The sequence below is a fragment of the Microtus oregoni genome, unplaced genomic scaffold, assembly GCF_018167655.1.
Source record: "Microtus oregoni isolate MIOR12 unplaced genomic scaffold, Mior012 000047F_ref0000412, whole genome shotgun sequence".
NCBI lineage: Eukaryota > Metazoa > Chordata > Mammalia > Rodentia > Cricetidae > Microtus > Microtus oregoni.
Window position 1 is genome coordinate 10,618,981 of NW_024543221.1, and position 15,872 is coordinate 10,634,852.

Here is a 15,872-nt window from a genome sequence, read left to right on the forward strand (position 1 = left end):
AGTGGTGACACACATCTTTAATCCCAGTAGCCACACTAGTTGCCATAGAAACCAGGCGGTGCATGCCTTTAATTCCAGCCCTAGAGAGGAATATAATACAGGAGGAAACAGCTCACATACAGTCTCATTCGGAGATTCCTGGAGGCAGGATTGCCATTTTTGAATTGAGGTAACGGTAAGAAGAGTTAGTGGCTGGCTGCTTCGTTGCTATAGGAACACTCCACTCCTTCAGCATTTAAGATACAGTGCTGTAGGAGCTCCTTCTGCTCCTTCAGCCAATAGCCTTTAAGATACCAGCCCACTTGGGCATGGTCTTATACTATCAATACAGCTGTAAAGCCTGTGGTCGGCTCTTGCTTCAGGCTCTCACTTCCAGCTGCTAGACTCTGTTCCTATTTTCCACTCCTGCAGAGAACTCTTATCTAGGACAGTGATCTGTAAGTCTCCCCTAAATAAATAACTCTTTATTATTCATCTGAACGAGTGTGAGATTATTCTTATTTTGTAATTTCTGCCATCACTTTGTTTTACTAACCTTCAGGATGAACCCCAATTTCTGTCTCTGAGTTTTTATTAATCAAGTTTCAGGCTATCCACCATTGCTCCTCAAGGTCCTGACACCACACGTTACAAACTACATCCCATCACAGTCATTTCTGTGGACCAAATTTTGAACTGTCATCATCATCTGGATTTCCACTTTCCAAGATGCAGAAATGATAGGTTTAAGATAGGAATGATTCAAACCCCCTTCCACACTACTTTTATGACTCCACTTGGCCCCTGAGTTCTATCAACAGGGTTATGATAGCAATAACAGGTAACTTCCATATAGAATATCATTATGAAACTAAAGAATTCAAACCTTTAGTTAGGTTGTGGGAAAACAGGAGTTGTAACAGGATCTGAAAGAATTTTTAATTCTACAGGGTGTTCTTTCTCCATCTCAGTATTTTAACAGCCTGTTAGATTTTAAGTGTCCGATGTAGTGACTATCCCCATGCAGTCCTACCTGTCTGTCGCATTTTAATCAAGTGTCTGATGCAGTGATTCCCTGCCATGCAGAGTCTTACCTGTCTGGCTTTGGGGTTCTTCCCAGCAGAACTGTTCTCATTTGTACCATCCATTCCTCGAAGAACACTGATGAAATCCTTCTTGGAAACAGTTGACATCAACTTAGCTTGCTTCCTGATGGAGCCTCCTGCTTCCTTAACCTTTTCACCAACATTCTTTTGGTGTTTCTGAACAGCATTGAATAACTGCACCACACCCCTGGAATGCAAAATATCAGAGCAATGTAACACAGACAAGCATAGCAGAATACCGTCTTACTATGACAGTCTAGGAAAAGGCAAGCGCTCTCAGGAAGCAAATATTCTAATTTACTCTCGAAAGCTAACGCTGAGCTGAGCTGAACTGACTCATTGGTCTGCTTGGTCAACAACGCAGTCTTTCATGTAGGAAGCTGGCTTTACTTCTACTTTAAAGCACATTGAATCCACAAGTGAATGGTCTTAATATGTCAATAAGCTGAATTTTCACATAGTTATTTTAAAATAACAATGGTTAAGAAGCTATTGAAAACTGAGGTTTTTTTTTTTTTTTTTTTTTTTTCAAACCAAAAGAGCAGTGTCCCAATTTCCAGGGATCCTCACAGGCTGGGAATAACAGATAAGTCAAGGCAGACTCTGCACCTCACTGTGTAACCCCACAGACCAGAAAATGACCAGAGTAACCCATCAACTAGAAGTTGACTATCACTCCACTAAACAGAACCGCTATGTTTTCTAAGGAGCAATTCAGTGCTGCCTCCTGTGAAGCCGTCCCCAATTCTCCAACTCCCACGGTTGCCACTATAGCAGAAAACATCCCATTCTCCAAAGACACGTGATCACACCTACGACAACATCTCCTCTTCAGCTCTAGATATGCAAAGTGGCAAATGCTTGGTGCTCATGCTGGGATGAGGGATTAGAGGGGAAAGGCAAAGGTAAAACTGGCGTGTGTGGCACATCATCCTGCTCATACAATGTAAGAAAACAAACCCAGCACGATGCATTCAGACAAGCACTAGAGAAAGACACAACCAGTGGCCTGAAAACACAATCCCCACAACTATAACAATGATGACCTGCGCAGATGCAGACCAAATACACACTTAGCATACTACAGTTCTGCCTCATGACACCTCCAATGTCTTTGGTGAAATTTAGTGTCCAAGAGCAGCCTTGGATGAGCGTCACTTGGCTCAGGGAAGGCAGAGCTTGGGGATCAGTCTAAAAGGTGGATCACTAGCAGAGCTTTTGCTTTCGTGGAGCTGTTTTAAAGGCAGAAGCACTGTCTTACCTCGTTGCAATCCTCTGAAGGTTCCTCTCTGTCTCTTTGTCTTGGACAACATCTGGCTTCACTCTGCACAGCATCTCCCACTCCCGCTTCTTATCAAGCTGTGTTATAAATGTGAAAGGCTATTAGGCATTTTTGAAAGAGCAGGCAACTTTGATGTGCCGTTCTGTGAAAGGAGAAAGGTAATCGACCACCCAACTCTGTGTGTTGTGTTTTTCACCAGTTTTAGGGGCTCAGCTCCGACAACCTGTGGTCAGCACTCAGCATGTCATGTGAGAAGCAGTCTTTAAGAGGACCCCTGGAGTCAGGCTCTGGAGAACTGCCAACACATACAGCCAGGCAGTGCAAGGCAGGGTGAGCCAGCCACCCTGATGCCACAGCCCATCATCAGTGGGATGCACAAAACCACACTGCCCACTCCGGTAAGGACAAGAAGCTTCCTGTTCCCTTTAGAGTGGACTCACCAACTAGATATTCACATGTTGTCTCACGATTGTCTCTTTCTCTTTGTATAAAAAGCACTTAAATCTTTTTCTCCTCGCCAGGCACATCCAACAATGCTCTCATCACATACAGTCATTTAGTCCCAAACTCAAAGGAGCTCATTTCCTACCACCATGCAAATACAGAGGGGAGCTGGAGAAAGGAAGCTCCACAGACAGCCCTCAGGCTAGGGTAAAATGGCCTCTGAGCAACGTCCTGGTCCCGCATGCCTGATTTGACAGACTGACTGTTCAGGTCTGTTTCCCAAGATGATATATACTGACCAGATGAACTACTCGCCTGGGGACCACTAAGCATCTACACTGAGAACAGTGGAAAATTCTGGCTTTTTTCTACCCCCCCCCCTCTTCTTCTGAAGTAAGCACATGGCTAAGGCCAGGTGATGGTGACACATATTTTTTAATCCCAGTACTCAGGAGGCAGGGACAGGCAGATCTCTATGAGTTCAAGGATAGCCTATCTACAAGGTGAGCCTCAGAAAAACAACACAAAAAAACAATAACAGAACTTGGCTGCTAACACTCCAGATCTGACAACACAGACTGGCCCAGCTCCTTTAGAACACGGCTAACACTCCAGATCTGACAGCACAGACTAGCCCAGCTCCTTCAGAACACGGCTAACACTCCAGATCTGACAGCACAGACTAGCCCAGCTCCTTTAGAACACGGCTAACACTCCAGATCTGACAGCACAGACTAGCCCAGCTCCTTTAGAACACGGCTAACACTCCAGATCTGACAGCACAGACTAGCCCAGCTTCTTTAGAACATGGCTAACACTCCAGATCTGACAGCACAGACTAGCCCAGCTCCTTTAGAACACGGCTAACACTCCAGATCTGACAGCACAGACTAGCCCAGCTCCTTCAGAACACGGCTGACACTCCAGATCTGACAACACATTAGAAAAGGCATTCTTCCCGTGGTGCATTTCAAAGTTAGCAGGCTCATTACCACACTAAGTGAGAGGCAAAACCTTAGCAAGTCACAGGACATTGCTACCTGACTTCTCCAGGGGGACAGTCCCACCACTGCTGCCACAGCAAGTGTGTTTCCATGCACTCCGTGCCCAGCACATCCCCAGCACTCAGAGCTGACCTATGCGCTCCCCTTGGCTTGAAATTCTTGCCCTCCCTGGAATCTGGAGACTAGAGGTAATTACATTTGTAAAACCACTTCCAACCTTTGCCAGTTAATAAACAAATATCCAAATTTCAATGGAGAAGCTTTCTTAAGGTTTAGAGACAAAGCTTCTCTTCAGTACAAAGGATTCTCAGTAAGAGCACAGTTGTCTGTCGAGAGCAAGGCCACAAGAGTCCAGCTTTTAAGTGGAGTAACCTACAGGAACAAGGGAGTGCCAGACAAAAAAACGTTAACTCATGCCTCCTTCTTTCATCTGTATGGAAACTACTCTTGAAAAGTACTCCCATACTTCAGTACAAATATGGAAAGGTTTTTCTTCATTCAAAACTACTTATTTTTATAACCAAATATTTTTGACATACTGATACTTCTAGTACAAAGAACACGAAAACCTCACCATAGCTTCTTTTATACTGTATAACAGCTAACTTATACACAAATTTAGGTTTTTAGTCAAGCTTAGACTAACTTTATTAGCAGTGATTGACTAGAGCAAGAATTCAGTTTGTCAGCAGAAAACCATTTCGGAAGTACACAGAACTAAGTACTCAGATTTACACAGTAGAGCTTGCTCCATGGCCCACACAAGACTGTGTTTCTGCCCTAACCCTGTTTACCCACCCCACTCAAGAAGCCCTTAAAGCTGAATGCTTCTGGGACAGACTCCAAAGCCAGCACAGACAAGCAGGTGGACAGACCTGCTTCCTTTTCTCCAACCTCTCCTGCTTTAGCTTCTCCTTCTCCTTCTCCAGCTCTTTGTTTTTGGTGAGGATGGTGGGTTTACTTTTAGGAGTCTTTTTGTTAAGGATTTTGGCCATGGCATCTGCCCAGCCAGAATTAGTCCCAGCACTTGGCTCTGCAGCATCTTCATTTTCCTCCTCACAGGACTCCACATTGTCCTCGCTGTCGGCTTCTGCAGCGCCATCATCTGAGGACTGGCCCATTTCTGCGTCACAGCTTTCTACTGAACCTAAGAGTAAAAGGAAGTTGAGCTTTAGTGCCCTGGGCGGAGCACTGGCAGGTCCTCTGAAGGTCCGTGTCTGCAGCTCTATGAGGAGCACCAGGATCCCCCAGGCTGCTAACAGCAGCAGACAGCAGCCCACAGCACTGACAGGGAGGTCAGAGTGCCTTCAGGAGCAGGTGGCGGAGACAAATTCAACAGTTGCTCACTTCGCACCAGTGGGGAAGGTGGGAGACCAGGAGGTCCAATGCCGAGTGCTCTCAAGACAGAACCCAGCTGAGCTCTACACTATTGAAGAGACTAACAAAAGTTATTTTTAAGAACTGAAATATTAGTTGGGCAGTGGTGGTGCATGCCTCTAATCCCAGTTGCAGGTGGATCTCTGAGTTTCAAGGCCAGTCTGGTCTACAGAACAAGTTCCAGGACAGCACACATCCTGTCTCAAAAAAAGGGGGCAAGATTAAGAAAAAAAGAGAAAACAACTAAAATATTAATTCGTTAAGAAAAACATTTTAGTGCAGATTCCATTTTTCTAAAAAATTTGCCACACACATTAAAATTCTGAACTTTTGTCCAGAAAAATACTAAAAACACCTTATTTTTTAAAAGGAGGATATAGCAATAAAACTTTGACTCTTACATTTTGGTGGCTGGGGAGACCAGCAGTGCTGAGCAACAGTGGACACATCAGCCTCCGAGGAGACCGACCACATTCCTAGGAGTGTAGCAGAATTCACCAGAACACAGAGTGCGGGCAAACTAGCTCCTCAGAGAGCCCAGGCAGCAGGGGTCAGAGGGTCAGAGGACTAGCAGCAACAGCAGCACAGAAGGGTTTGGCTGGGAAAGCTTGCTGAGCAGCTGGGGTACTGGAAGCTTAGTAGGCAGCATGGTGTGCAGGCAGCTACAAGGCCCAGAGCACTTCACAGAGTTCCAGTGTCTTCTTCCAGAATCCCATGGAATCCACTGGAAAACACTTCAAAGGGACCTGCGACGTTTTCTAATAAGAGCTAATAAAGGCAGCTGAGAATTCTCAGAGAGGAAACTCAGTGACAGCAGCTGCCTTAGAGAAACATGAGCTTCCCACTGCTCTCCTTAATACCATCTGACACCCCTCATGGAGGCAGAGCCTTCCAACCTCAGAGTGTAAGCTACAAATCAGCCAAACAGCTGACTAGATCTTTTACCCAGGGACTGACTATAATACACGGCCTTTAGGTACTAATTTTAAATAATACAGGTTAGGCATCCAAAAATCCAAAATCCTAAACACTGCAATATGAAATTTTGAAGTGCCATATTGATGAACTGAATTGGATTTGGGAGCATTTCCTTGGATTGCCCAATTACAGACGAGGACGAGCCGCTAGCAAAGTCTACATAGGGCAGTAAAATCAGCACAGTGAAAACTACACAGTCAAGCGCCAGACAACTTCTCCCCAGAAGCATCTCGTGTGCGTTCTCTCTCTCTCTCCCTCCCCCCCCCCCTCCAGCTTTAACCAACACTATCTGGGACATTAGAATTTAAAAAAAAAAAAAGGCTTTCCCAACTCCTAGAAAATATCCAAAATAACCAAAGTACAACACTGACATCTAGTGTTCCTTCTGATGAATCTGTGCAAAGGCAGCAATGAGCCACACTGTGAAAGGCAGAAAGAAGTCTTTCCATGATGCAAGCCATTGCAGCTCACTACTTGCTCAGAGTAATACAGGACGGACGGACGAACACACACATACACACACACACACACACACACACACACACAAACCTGTAAAAAGTCTATAGCAATATTTTATACAACCTGAACTCACCCTACCAATGAAAAGAATTCCAGAAGAATTTTGGAAAAGTGGTATTTTTGTTTTTCAGCACTTGAAAGCCTTTATTGGGGATGAGGAAAATCACATGCAGCAGACACACAGAAAAAGACAGGGAACACAGGAAGCCAAGAAATCCCTATTTTATTTTATTTTAGTTTTTTTAAGCTCAGATTCAGCAAGTGAGTCCAGCATTTGGTACTAACGGAAATAACATTCTGTATAAATAAATAAAAAATATAGCAATGTAGTAAGATCTGCCAACACACACACACGACATAATTTCCTTATAGGATACTTAAGAGCAATTATTATGAGAACTAGAACTAAATGAATAAACCAACAAACTCTTCATTTTCAACTGTATCCTGACACAGATTCTGCTAATTTTTCACTAACCAATCTTTGGCAGCAGAAAGTAAACACAGCTGTTTAACGCATGACTAGAAATCACTAGACATGTATAAAATTCTCTCCACGTCCTATATTACTTTTAAAAGTGACTACTGAGTTTTACTTTAAAATTATGAAAACAAGAAAGACCTGCAGAGGATGCTTACTGCAAATAATGACAAAAATTCCAAAAACGGCAATGCTCCACCGGTCACCACAAGATATCGCATACTTCAAATATGTCCAGCAGGACCGAGGAACTCAATTCTTCCGCTCTCACCACCTTAATGCAATATAATTGCAGACTGAAGAAGACTCGGGCGCTTCTCACCTCCTGCTTCTTCCAGACCCTCAGCAGCCACACAAACTTGTCTACCTACCAGTTCTTCAGCCCAGAGGACTAGAGGCTGGCAGCCAAGTAAGAGTTTTCCTCAGGACCAAGACAAACCGTTAAGAGCACGCACATCCCTCAGATATTGCTAGGCACTTCTGAATGAAGAACAAGGAAATAATGACACCCACCGCTACCTTTCTCTCACCAAAGAACTCAAGTTCAGCAGATAAAGAAATGTTTGATAAAAGCTGTGAGTGTTTAAGAGAAAAGAATGAATGCTGGTGACTGGTGGTTGTGGGGAAAGTCCCACACAGACAACACTGCTGTAAACCGTTCACCACTCACACAGGGCTGCTAGACACTTCGTTTCTTAGGTGTGCTGTTTTGCTATTTTAAGTAATTTTAACGAAAAAGACGGCTGTAGTTTGATGAAAGCACACGTTCTGCTAGGTTATTAGGTCTTAAATGCAGCTTTGTAGTTCATCAAAAATGAAGTGCTAGATTGTTATGAACTCCGGTGTGAGAAGCGGACAGATATTTTTTACACATGTAAGCAAGACAATTTAGGGGGTTTCACTGTCTAGAGAGACATTATATTTTTGGTTGTGAGCCTAGCCTTTAACGGCTGAGCCATCTCTCCAGCCCTAGAATGACATTACCACCCACCTTATGACACAGTCAAAGGACACTTTCTCTGAGGAAGTGTCTCTTCTCATCCTGGCTATGGAGGGAGGCCAAGGACTTGGTCACCTGGGTTGACTGGAGTAGAAGAGCTTTTCCCTAAGAGTACAAATAGCATTGTGCCTGAACCTCCTGTATTGACTCGACAATTTGAGTAATAAGTCAGTTAGTCCCACCTTCCTCAGCTAATAGTATCTGTTTTAATGTTTTGACCAAAGTTTAACAGAACTGATTTTTTAGGTTTTGTTGAAGAACCAAGTATATATTGTATTTGAAGCAATAAACTATCCACTTAATCTAGGCAGCTCAAGGAAAACTGTATAGGGATGTCATCCTCTCTCCCTCTTACAGCAGCTGACATTCATATATTGTTTAAGATGCATACTGTACCTGAGTCAAGCTGCATAAGGCTGAGGCAGGACGAATGTCAAGTCAAAGCCACGGTGCTAAAGGAGCAAACAGGCCCTCAAATGGACTACGTCGTCACTCTTCAAGTGAAAAAGTACAAATAACCCAAAACACAGAAAATATGCTTACCGTCTTTAGCCATGAAGGGAACACGAATCAAAACTACAATAAGATTCCATGTCACTCCAATCGGAATATCATCAAAAGACGCTGGCACTGGAGAGGCCAGAGGTGGGAGAAGACATGGTCTGACACAGGAGGACCTTCAGTTAGAAGCCTCTGTGACATGCTGCAAGTCTAGGCTCATGAGATCCAATCTAAAACTATCAGTAGAAATAAAATTAATAACACCTATAAAAATTAATATGAGGGTCCTTCAAAAAATTAAAAATTTTGCTTAAAAATTTTTAAAGCCATGACCATAAAAGGATGATTATTAATTCTCTACTGCTAGAGATGTTACATCCTAAATAAAAGCATGTATTTTAATAACAAAAATTAAACTGTGATTTAGTTACATGACTTCCAGCACTCCCCAGAGGAATCAACATCAGAGAGGAATGCACACACGTGTTTACCACAGTGCCACTCAGCCAAGTTCTGGTATCAGCCGAGGTGTCCATTGGTGGAAGAACAGAGATCTTTCCAATGTAGTGAATGAAAAAAAGTCTCCTGAGCACCACACATGCATCAGGTCTACGCTAAATCCTCAGATACTGCTGCTATCAAAGTCAACAATGTCTCCGTCTCAAGAGATCAGGAAGTTTTTGCAACACACCGTATTTCCTAAAAGTACAGCTTTCTACCTTTCTTGTACAGCATGTCAAAAGAAATCACAACCAGAAGATAAAAATGTACAGCTCAAGACACGCAAGCCACACCCGTGCTATCTGTGAGGCAATGCCACACAATTAAAAGAGGTTGCTTCAGATCCTCCCAGTAAGGTCCACCCTTCACCACTGTCATGCTCAGCTGAAAAGTCAAATATGTCTGATCCAGGTTCCTGACAGATGGGCCGGTTCAACTTAACCATGTGCCTGTAACCTGCTCACCACTCCTGAGGCCTCAGCCTTTATAGCTTTTCAGTTATTGTCATCTGAAATCTTGGCGAGAGTTCTATAAAAATCTTCCCAGAAAGACTGAATTCACAGGAGGAAAACAACCATTTCTTAGGTTAAATACCAAATTCCGAGTCACACCAAAGAAGGTGCATTAACCAATAACTACTTATTACCAAATTTATAAGATGAGGGCCCTTTATTATTCTTTACCACTGTCACAGAGATGGCTTAAATGCCAAAAGAGAACTCGATGGAGAGCAGTAAACTCAGAGGGAGAGCTCTTAGCTAGCACTCATGAGGTTTGATACCAAACATCACACACAGAAAAGACACAGAAAAGTTGGTTTTTTTTGGGGGGGGAGGGTAGAGGGTTAAGTACATTTTCTGCTCTTCAGAGGACCTGAGTTCGGTTCCCTGTAACTCCAGCTCCAAGGAATCTAATGCCTCTGGCCTCCATGTTTGTACACATAACCACATGTTGGCATACACACACATAAATAAAAATATTGAAAAAGCATGTAATTTAAAAATGAGAACGACAAATCTAAAGAAAGCGGAGCATTAAGCCATCAAGCGAACGTGACAAGGAACACAGTGATGTATTAGAAACATAAGGAGAAATATCCAGTGGCTCCGAGACTCAAGCCAACGATAAAGCAGGTGGACATGCAAGCGTTTGAAGAGTACTGTAGGCAGGACAAACAAAAGGCGGAGAAACTCCAGCATGCGGGTACGTCCCATGTGTCAAGCAACCAGTATGAACAGAAAACAGTAACTACCAAGCAGCAGAGAGGCAGATGAGAAGAGACCAGCCACGTCGTAAAAGTTGAAAATGCGGGAAGTTACTTTCGGATATGAAGCCATTCCCGATGACTGACATGAACAGACACACGTGGGATTGTGAGTTATCAGTTACTACACAGGAGCAGTAACTAGGGCGTAGGAAGCAAATGTCTGCTCTTCCTTCTAAACTCAGAAGCTGGTGACAACGCCGGAAGGTTAAACGCAACAGCTAGGGCAGACACATAATGGTGAAAGACCTCCCAAAGCACAGCTTCCTTTCACTCTCAAACTGGTACTTCTGTTTCTCTCCTTACCATTTACTCTTCTTCACTGAATACTATCTTGTCTCCAACTCCCAAAGGCTTCCTTCCATGCCCCCGCTACACTGTAATAGTATTTCTTCCGTCTTGGGGCTTTGTGCTCCTCGCTCTCTGAGCCTATCCCACCTCCGTTGCTTCAACTGTGAGCCTGCCTTTCCCGCTTTCCTCCTGTTAAGTTTCTCGTTGGCACAAGCAGTTCCTTCCATCTTAGCAAGAGCTGCCTGAGTGGAAACATAAAACTAAACATGACAGCAGGGCTCCTCACCCAACTTCACTCGTCCCACACACGCAACGCGAAGAAATGCAGCCCTTGCCTTGGGGAGTTCAGCCCGACCTTCTCAGCCGCCAAAGCTCCGCCCGACCGTGTTACCTTCCCCGTCAGAAGAGTCTTTGAGCTCATCTTCCAGATTCGAGATTTCAGCCTTGGCTACCAGCTTCATCTTTCGCTTCTTCTTCAAGGAACGCTTCAGCTTTTTCCCCGCGCTCACACGTGAGTCTTGAATGGTCGCAGCCATCTTGACCCGCCGGAAGTGCCGTCTGATAATTCAGTACGGGTTGCAACGAACGGAACTTCCTCCCCTAGTCCCGGTTTTAGAAAGTTCCGGAACACCGATGTCCAGCCTGAAGTTCCGGGGTTGGGACCTCGGGTGTAAACGGAGAAACGTCACAATCCACAGGTGTTCTCAGGCAAAGGCGAAGTCGGTTCCAGCTCTCACCCCTGCCCCACCGGCGGTCTGCTGAAGTCGGACACTATCCTGCCCGCCCCCCTTCCTGGCGGCTCCTCCAGCCCGCTCCGATTTCTCTCCCACTGGGCTCCCTGAGTTAGAAACCTCATTCCCAGTCTTGAGACCAGCCGTGAATGAATGAGTAACAATGCAATTACAGAATCAGAATCAGAAGGCAAATTTGACTTTCACGCGTTTAGGTTTTTTTGTTTTGTTTTGTTTTTTTGTTTTGTTTTGTTTTTTTTATGGACCAAGCATGTTCTAATAAGTGTTCCAAAGCTCAGTGCTGGCTCTTGATGTAGGTTGTTTTCTAATTTTCTGAGAACTCGCCATGCTGATTTCCAAAGTGGCTATATCAGTTTGTATTCCCACCAGCGATGCAGGAGTGTTCCTTTTACCCCACATCCTCTCCAGCATAAACTGTCATCAGTGTTTTTGATCTTGGCCATTCTTACAGGCCATTCTTGTAGGATCTCTTAAATCCCATCTTAATACATCCATTAAACTAAACTCAGTCTCCACCCTTTCTTCCAAAGTCTAAACTGTAAGGAATTTGTTTTGTGAGTTGTTGGATCTCTACCATATTCCAATCCCTACCCCAAAACTCACCAGTGTTATTAAAGGACTCATCACCTAAAATACATCCCAGCCCCTGCCTATAGTGAACTAGTACTCCATCCAGGTTTTCCTTCCTCAGCTTATGTTTTTTTTGCACCCAAATTTTCTTTTTAAAAAAAGAAAAGCAGGCTGGGTGGTGGTGGTGCATGCCTTTAATCCCAGAACTTGGGAGGCAGAGGCAGGCGAATCTCTGTAAATTCGAGGCCAACCTGGTCTCTTACAAGGGCTAGTTCCAGGACAGCTAGGACTGTAACACAAAGAGACCTTGTCTCAAAATGACAACAACAACCAAAAAAATCAAAAAACAAAAAAGAAAAGCAACAGAAATTATGAATCTTCATTTTGATGTATTTTGTTTGGTGCCTATGCAGGAAAAAAATACATATTTTAACTTACTGAATCCAGTTGGTACTGACTCTGCTCATGGACTGTAGCATGATTAATAAAAAACCCAGAGACAGATATTGGGGTCAGAAAAGCAAAACAACCAGCCATTGGCTCTTACCTCTACCTCAGTCTGAAATGGCGATCTTGCCTCCAGGAATCTCAGAATGAGACTGAATGAGAGCTGTCTCCTCCTGTTTTATAATCCTCTCTAGGACTGGGATTAAAGGCGTTCACTATTACTGCCCGGTTTCTGACAAACTAGGGTGGCTTCTGGAATTAAAGGTGTGTGTTACCACTGCCTGGTCTGTAATACTGACCAGTGGGGCTGTTTTACTCTTTGATCTTCAGGCAGGCTTTATTTATTAAAATACAAATGAAATGTATTTGTATTTTAATAATGGACAACCTACCTATAATGGACAACCTACCTACAATGGACAACCTACCTTCGGCCATAACCTTGAGGAAAAATGCCTCCCCACCCAGTCATCTGAAGGCAGGGCCTCATTAGTTCCTCCCCCATCCATGAACTGAACCCACTTCTTTTTTTATTTTAGTCTTTACGCAGTGTCTCACAAGTTTCCCAGACTGGCCTTGAATTAACTCTTTAGCTCAGGCGGGTCTTGATTTTTACTATGTTCAGCCTTTACAGTAGTTGGGGTTTCAAGCCTGTGCCATTCAACCCAGCTTTTACATAAATATAATAGTTTCTATTAAAGATTGTTTATAATATATATTATATTGTTATGGGCTTGGTTACAGTTTAAATTACTTGGAAGAGAAAAAATAATTGGTTACACATTCAAATTTTTCTTCATTAAGGCAATATAAAGTGGAATCCAGGTTTTGTGTGTGGAAATCTGATTATCAGAATTGGATATAGTGGGAAGTAGCTGTATTACTTCCTTTAATTTTCATAATAAACCAATGAGCTAGTTGCTATTACTATTTCTGTTTCATAGATGAGGAAACCAAAGCTGAAAAGAAGTAATTGTTCAAAATCACTCTGTCCCGGAGTCAGCTTGGCCATTGACCTGCACAGCCTACTTACATTGTTGCGTCTCAAGACTTAGAAAACATGAAATTTAAAAAAAAAAGAAAGCAATGAAAATTTCAGGTAGCACTGGAATTCACAAATTAGAAAAAAAAATTCTCTTATAATGAAAAGACTCAAGTAGAAATCCCCTGTCACTGGGACTACAAACCACTAAGGGTGGACCCCTTTAGTAGATGACCAACACATAACCAACTCAACGACATTTTTGGAGCTTTGTTTTTCTTTACAGCTCCTTTGTGTATATATTGTGGTTTCTAATTTTGTGCTTTCATGAGATTTCAGTGGATGTGGAGGTAAGTGTCTCTTCATCTATGTGTGTGTGGAGATGGGTGTCTCTTCATCTGCATGTGTGTGTGAAAGTGGGTGTCTCTTCATCTACATGTGTGTGTGAAGGTGGGTGTCTCTTCATCTGCATGTGTTTCTTGTGCTTTTTCTTTGGCTCTTTTTCTTCTGTTTGTTTGTTTTGTCCTATTTCGAAGAATTTGTTTTCATTTTCTCTCATTTTCTCATTATTTTTTAGATGACTGTTTTCTAATGAGAGAAAGAAAGAGTGTAGATTCGGGTAGGAGGAGAGGCAGGGAGGAGACAGGGGAGGAGAAACTGTAATCAGAATATATTGTATGAAAAAGTCTATTTTAAAAATATATTCTGTTCCAGAAACAGCTGGCATCATCTGAAGACTGAGATAAACAAATGTGTTCCGGTCATCAGTGATTGGCTCTGAGCATGCCTCCCCTGCCAGTGTGGACTCTCCCTCAGGAACCTAAGATCTCGGTCATGGTGTTGTATTACAGCAACAGATAATGAGAAACTAATATGGTGCTTCCTTTAAGGTTCTGAGATCCACTAAGGAGTAACTAGAACTCCACCTTCATAAGTCAGGTGATTTTATTTTTTTAAGGAAAAGTGAGCCGGTTGTGGTGGCGCACGCCGGTAGGATTTGCTGAAGGAGGCAGAGGCCACAAGTTCGAGGCCAGCCTGGGCTACACATTTTTGCTGGGCGATGGTGGCGCACGCCTTTAATCCCAGAACTCGGGAGGCAGAGGCAGGTGGATCTCTGTGAGTTCGAGACCAGCCTGGTCTACAGAGCTAGTTCCAGGACAGGCTCCAAAGCCACAGAGAAAACCTGCCTCGAAAAACCAAAAAAAAAAAAAAAAAAAAAAAAAAAAAGAAAAAAGAGCGAGCTATTTCTAAAGTCTGTATTTCAAATCCTGTTTGTAAATCTCCTTCCGAGTTCTCAAACTTTATTTTGTTTTCTTTCGGGAAACAAGGTCTCTGCACCCCAGACCGACCAACCTCAAGCTTTCTGAGTAGCCAAAGATGATCTTGAATGTCAGATTTAGAACTCTGATTTTCCTGCCTCTACCTCCCAAGAGGTGAGATCACAGGCCTCTGTGCGACACTATGCCCAGTGTATACAGTGCTGGGAGTGGAACCCAAGGCTTCATCCACGCTAGGTGGGGGTGCTCTACCAACTGAGCCAGACAAATTTCTTTTTACAAGAAACCAGGTTCCAAATCCTTTGAATCTTTACCAAGGATTACTTCCTATCATCATTAGTCTCTTTTTGTTGCTTTGGTTGTTTTTTAAAGATTCATTTAAGTTTTATTGTATGCATGTGTTTGTACACATGAGTATGGTGCCCTCAGAGGCCAGAGGATGGTGTTGGGATCCCTGTAGCTGGATTTATAGGCAGCAGTGAGCCACCCACATAGGTACTGGGAACTGAAGTCAGGAACAGTATTTGTTGTTGACCGTGAGCCGTCTCTGCTTACATCCCTGTAGTAATAAGGGCGGCGGGGCTGCGTCCCCAGCACCCTGGCTGCCTGCTCGGCTAGCTTTTGCCCCGAAATAACAACACACAAACTGTATTCATTTAAACACTGCTTGGCCCATTCTCTTCTAGGCTAATTCTCACATATTAATTTAGCCCATTTCTAATCATCTGTGTTGCACCCCTAGGTGCGCTTACCGGGAAGATTCTAGCCTATGTCCATCCTGGGTCAGAGCTTCATAGCGTGTGTCTGCCCAGGAACCAGGAGCATGGCGTCTCTCTCTCTGAGGCATCTGCTCCCGAGAGGAGAGATGTCGAGTCTGAGCTGACTTCCTCTTCCTCCCAGCGTTCTGTTCTGTTTACTCCTCCCACCTATCCTCTAACCAATAAAATGGGCCAAGGCAGTTCCTTTATTAGCCAATGACCTTCCTCCATCATTTCCCCTTTTTCGGTTTAAACAAAAAAAAAAAAGGCTTTAACTTTAACATAGCAAAATTACATATAACAAAACAGTTATCAAGTAAAAGTTACAATAATCTTTATCATAACTAAGGAAAACTATA

General features: G+C 43.4%; 1 protein-coding gene across 1 annotated transcript in view; it reads right to left on the reverse strand.

Annotated features, from left to right (window-relative positions):
* Positions 1 to 11,289, reverse strand: part of Rrp15 (ribosomal RNA processing 15 homolog) — a 30,004-nt gene extending 18,715 nt beyond the window's left edge. The window contains exons 1-4 of the mRNA XM_041635433.1: positions 11,119 to 11,289; positions 4,691 to 4,962; positions 2,347 to 2,444; positions 1,074 to 1,272 (exon numbers count right to left, since the gene is read on the reverse strand). Of these exons, the coding sequence (XP_041491367.1) occupies positions 1,074 to 1,272; positions 2,347 to 2,444; positions 4,691 to 4,962; positions 11,119 to 11,263 (714 nt within the window). The 5' untranslated portion in view covers positions 11,264 to 11,289. The remainder of the gene's footprint in view (positions 1 to 1,073; positions 1,273 to 2,346; positions 2,445 to 4,690; positions 4,963 to 11,118) is intronic.
* Positions 11,290 to 15,872: the final 4,583 nt, after the last annotated feature.